We start from the raw sequence: 5,862 nt of genomic DNA, 5'->3' as shown, positions 1-5,862 counted from the left end.
TATTAATGATTATATATATATTATATATATATATATTTATATATATGTTATATATGTATATATAATTTATATAAACAACAACAGTAACAGCAATAATTAATAATAATAATAATAATAATAATAATATAATAATAATAATAATAATAATGATAATAATAATAATAATGACAAATAATAATAATAATAATAATAATAATAATAATAATAATAATAATAATAATAATAATAATAATAAATAATAATAATAATAATAATAATGATAATAATAATAATAATAATAGTAATAATGATAATGATAATGATAATGATATGATAATGATAATGATAATGATAATGATAATAATAATAATAATAACAATAATAATAATAATATTAATAATAAATAGACTTGCTATTATTCTCTCTCGTATTTTTTACATTAGTCATTTACATATCATTAGCTTTGAACTCACTCTGAGGACAGTTCGGTGCCCAAAGTCCGAAGGACATGGAAAAGGATTTAAGAAGAAGCCCCTTCAGAGGACTGGCTTCCTTCATCCACGTCGTCCCATTATGAAAACGTATTTCGATGGAGTCGTTCAGGCGGAGATCCATCTGCATCCAGGTCTGAGGCCCTTCGTGATCTATGCCTCTCGCCGGGTAGAAGTAGGAGGTAGGAGCATCCTGGGTGACACTCAGGAAGAAATCATCCTCGGGAGGGAATAGCATGAGGAAGCTTATGGAGTTTTCGTACGTCTTGATGTTGTAGTGTTCCATGATGAGGCACCCTGTAATGAAGGAGAGGGAATAGCGTGTTGGAAGAACATGGGGTGGTACTTGTTGTTTTCATTTAATCTTTGTCTGTCTGCCTCTCATATTGTCTGTCTTTGTCTGTTTCTGAGTCTTTCTCTCTCTCTCTCTCTCTCTCTCTCTCTCTCTCTCTCTCTCTTCTCTCTCTCTCTCTCTCTCTCTCTCCCCTCTCTCTCTCTCTCTCTCCTCTCTCTCTCTCTCTCTCTCTCTCTCTCTCTCTCTCTCTCTCTCTCTCTCTCTCTCTCTCTCTCTCTCTCTCTCTCTCCATCTCTCTACCTCTCGTACGTAAACACACAAATATAACACGGATTAAAGGCAAAGAAAATACACACTACTTAATCTTCAGTACAATAGAAAGAATAAAATGATTAAGTATTAGAAATGAAAAACGATGCTTTGTGAAATTCAAAGGAAATGTTTTATGTACTTGGAGCAACAAACATACGATACGAAGAAAAAAAACTGGAAAACTTAATTTCCTACTAAATTTCACATTATTAGCCGGAAAATAACCGGGCCTGTCTTTAGTCTTATCAAAAACTGTATTATGTAACATCGATCATTTTCTTCAACTCATTGATCATTTCATCCATTAGTCTATAACATATTTCCAATTCATACTACCTGCTAGCTGTTTTTATTATCTATTTTAGTTATTATAGTTTTTTCAGAACACAAGAATTAAAAAATAATAATAATAAATTGACAAACAGATTCATAAACTGAAAAAGACCCATCTATTTTTGGATTCATTCCCAGGCTTATATTATTCTCGTAAAAAAGATACTGCATTCTATTAAAAAGTTGAGCATTTGAAAAATATTAATATTCAATAATCTATTCATAATGTCAAACTTATATTGTTTTATCTAGCACTTTGCTATCCATCACGAAAAGAAAATATAAAAAACATATTCATGACAGTAGGATCACCAATACTAATTCAAAGTAAAAGTAATAAGCCACGGGAAAATATTTCACCAGTCGTTACGAGGACAATAACAAAACAATGATAAGATCATTAATAACAATAATAATAATTCTAAAAAAAAAGTAATACTAGTAGAACCACACTTATAGCTCTGATACTTTAAACATTTATATCAAAATCACATACAGTAATACTCGCTTCTCTATGTACCTTATTTACACCGACACACCGACACACACGCACACTCACACACACCGACACCGACATCGACACGCACACACACACACACACACACACACACACAGACACACACACAGACACACACACACACACACACACACACACACACACACACACACACACACACACACACACACAATTTTATTCATACGTCTGCATAATCCACATAATCTGCGTAAATATATAATATTGTACTGGAATCAGAAAGCAGCAGTGAGAGAAGATGATGAAAAGACAGACTGGATTGAAATACAGAGATGAGTAAGACGAGGATGTGTGTTATCAACCAGATCTGTTTTCATTGTACAGCCAAGTTGTCATGGGTGAGTTAGGAGGACTAGAAAGCATTCAGTTGGTGGAAGGAACGTGAACAACATCAGATATGCAGACGACACAGTACTGATAGCAGACTCAGAGGAGAAATTACAATAATTAGTGAGCAATCTGAAGGAGGAAGGTGAAAGTAAAGGGTTGAGAATAAATGTAGATAAGACCAATACATTGATAATAACAAAGAGGAAAGAGAAAGTGAACGTGAAGATAAAAGTGGGAGATAAGGAAGTAAAGCAAGTTGATTTTTTTTTATCTGGGAAGTACCATTCATGATCAAAGGAACAGTGAGAAGGAGATTGTAAAGAGAATTGGCTTGGCAAAGAAAGCATGGACAAAAAAAAAAAAAAAAAAAAAAAAAATGAGCATGAGTATAAAGGTTAGAAAAAGGATTTTGAAGTGTTTTGTGTGGTCAAAGATGTTACATGGATGTGAGACATGGACGATCAGGAAAGATTTGGGAAATAAAATAGAGGCAACAGTTTTTTTTATTATTATTTACATGGATAGTTTAACTGATAGAGTGGGTGGAATGTACAAATTGGTTAATTTAATCAGATTAGCAGATGGCAGAAGAGAATGGAGATTCATGATCGCTAACGTCACAAGACAGACACCACGAGAAAGATATAAAATATATAACAATATCTACTTACCGTCGTGTAAGAAGAAGGCTATGCAGTGTCTCTGGACTAACAGGATGAAAATGGCCAAGAGAGACAATAGGCTGGAGATTCCCATATTTTCTTCACTAACTTTTTAAAAATTATATAAACTTGGGTGATTCGGTTTCAATCTTTCGGCGTCTTAAGATCAAATGAGAAATCGGAGAATTAAGTTCGATGGGGAATAAAAAACTAAGAAGAAGAAGATGATAAGAAGATGATAACTAATAAACACAAAAAGGGAGTGAAAAACGAGAGATAAGGAGAGAGAGGGAATAAGTCAGTACTAGAGGTAGAAACGAAGAAAACACAAAAACAAAAAGAAAATTACTAATGATGATCAAATACGCGAATAGATTGCATGAGAAAAGATCGGAGTGGGAGATGAACTATCGACGCGAAAGTTGGAAATATTGACATCCGACCTTGAAGGAGGCCAATCGAGTACTGAAGACGAGCGGTGAGTTTTGGGTATCTGTTTTTGTTTCTTTTTTGAGGCGTTTGGTGGTATTTCCATCTGCGATGCTCTCTGGCGGATGCAAACTCACGCCTTCTTGGAACGACTTCCTTAGGTATTCCTCACGTCGGGCTTTATCTCTTGTGAATGCATAAGTGATATACCTACATGCACGCACGCACACGTACACGTACACACACACACGCACACATACAGACACGCACGTACCACACACACACCACACACACACACACACACACACACACACACACACACAACACACACAAACACAGACACACACACATTCACACACAACACACACACTTGCAAACATCTATACTCATATATTAACGAACACAAATATAAGCTATACAAACACATAAAACCGTACAAAATTGCGTAAAAGAGTAACACAAATAATATAAACCAACATTTCAGTCTGAAACGTTTCGGCTTAAGCACTGCCAACTGTCTGGGATGAGGCTTTGTTAATTCACCGGATGACGACCAGGCGCGTTTTATTTTGATCATTTGAGAGCGATAAAACAATTACACATATTGTAAAATACATGCATTCATACGTGTAGAAAAATAATATTGAACGACATCACACACACACACACACACACACACACACACACACAACACAATACACACACACACATACGCACTCACTCACTCACTCACACACACACACACACACACATACACAAACACACACACACACACACACACACACACACACACACACACACACACACACACACACACACACAAAGAGGCCACTAGAAGGACTATGGCAGGGAAATAACAATCTCTTAAAACGTCTGCAACGAAAAGGGAGGCAAGAAAACCGACAATGGTCCCCCCCCCCATTTTCATATTTTAGTTTGCATGCGTGCGTGTGACTAGGGAGACTGGGGTGAGGGGATGGGGGCAGAATATTCCCTCTTTAGGGATCCTTAGGGATGAGGGTTGAGGGGAGGATGGAGAGGAGGAGGAAGAGTAAAAGGAGGGGGAGGAGTAAAAGAGGAGGAGGAGAAGGAGAAGAAGAAGAAGAAGAAGAAGAAGAAGAAGAAGAAGAAGAAGAAGAAGAAGAGGAAGAAGAAGGAGCGAGCGAGAGCGAGAGAGAGAGAGAGAGAGAGAGAGAGAGAGAGAGAGAGAGGGAGAGAGAGAGAGAGAGAGAGAGAGAGAGAGAGAGAGAGAGAGGAGAGAGAGAGAGGAGAGAGAGTCTTGGGCTTATGGTTTGTGGTTTACACTGATTAGGTCTCGTATTGTGGTCTCCATTGGGCTTTCATATGAAGAAGCCGATTTGACTTTCATACGAACTTTTGTGTGTTCCCATAAAGGGCTATGCTTGTGGTTAGGGGGAGGGGGGAGACGTAGGCAGCATTAGGAAATATTGGGAGTAAATTAAGTATTATTTGCTTAAGTGATATGAGGGATAAGGTAAGTGTTATTTGTTTATGAATTGAGATTGATATATGTGATTTATTGGTACATGTATAATTGTATTTCTTTTCTTCTACGAGCCTTTATTTGCATGAGTAATCTTTGCTCAGATATATTGCATTTCTGTTTGTGTGTGTTATTACGAGTTTATTTACTGAATTGTTCATTCTCGCTTCTTGAGACATGGCTTTGTTTGGTCCCTTTTCCCTCTCTTCCTCCATCCTATCACTTCCCTTTCCTTCCCCTCTTTTTCCTTCCTCCCTACCTTCTCTACCCTCTATCTTCTTCTGCCCTTCCCCATCCCCTTCTTGCCCCTTCTCTTCCACCTTTCCCCCCTATTCATCCTTTTTCCACCCTATCACTTCCCCTCCCTATCATTGCCTCCCCCCCCCCCACCTTGAAAATATTTCCTTAGGCAACCATGAACGCGCCACACGGGAAATCTTGGCCCGAAATTAATAACATTGGAGGGATAATTTGGATGCTCGTGGATATCCATTTGGTTGTGCATGTTTTTGGGTTTATTTGTGTGTGTGTGTGTATGTGCGTGTGTGTGTGTGTGTGGGTGTGTGTGTGTGTGTGTGTGTGTATAATCTGTGCATCTGTATGTTAATCTGATTTTTTCAGCATTTTTATATTCTATAGACAGATAAATAATAAATGAATGAGAGAGAAAGGGAGAGAGAATGAAGAGAGAGAGAGAGAGAGAGAGAGAGAGAGAGAGAGAGAGAGAGAGAGAGAGAGAGAGAGAGAGAGAGAGAGAGAGAGAGAGAGAGAGAGAGTCCCGTGGGAATGGCTCATTGTAGTTCAAGTAAAATGGGGAAATAAAGCATAAACATCTTCGGATTTTCACGCTCCCTCGAGTAGCACTTTAATGGCCACATCGTAATTCACACGTAGCGCTTTTCCGCTCGATGCTCTTATCTCAGGGCTGTAGCAACAGTAGCGGAAAGAAGCTCGGTGATGATTTTGGTAGGTTATGTATGTTATATGAGTCT

General features: G+C 37.6%; 1 protein-coding gene across 1 annotated transcript; it reads right to left on the bottom strand.

Moving 5' to 3' along the window:
- Positions 1-452: 452 nt before the first annotated feature.
- Positions 453-3,269, bottom strand: LOC119569018 (the record flags this gene model as incomplete). The annotated part of the gene is given in 2 exon segments (XM_037917377.1): positions 453-767; positions 2,947-3,269. Coding segments are annotated over 2 exon segments (400 nt in total), but the record flags the coding sequence as incomplete, so codon positions are not given.
- Between the last annotated feature and the right edge of the window lie 2,593 nt (positions 3,270-5,862).

The sequence above is a fragment of the Penaeus monodon genome, unplaced genomic scaffold, assembly GCF_015228065.2.
Source record: "Penaeus monodon isolate SGIC_2016 unplaced genomic scaffold, NSTDA_Pmon_1 PmonScaffold_12138, whole genome shotgun sequence".
NCBI lineage: Eukaryota > Metazoa > Arthropoda > Malacostraca > Decapoda > Penaeidae > Penaeus > Penaeus monodon.
The sequence above is the reverse complement of the archived record's forward strand: the minus strand, read 5'-3'. Positions and strand labels throughout refer to the sequence as shown.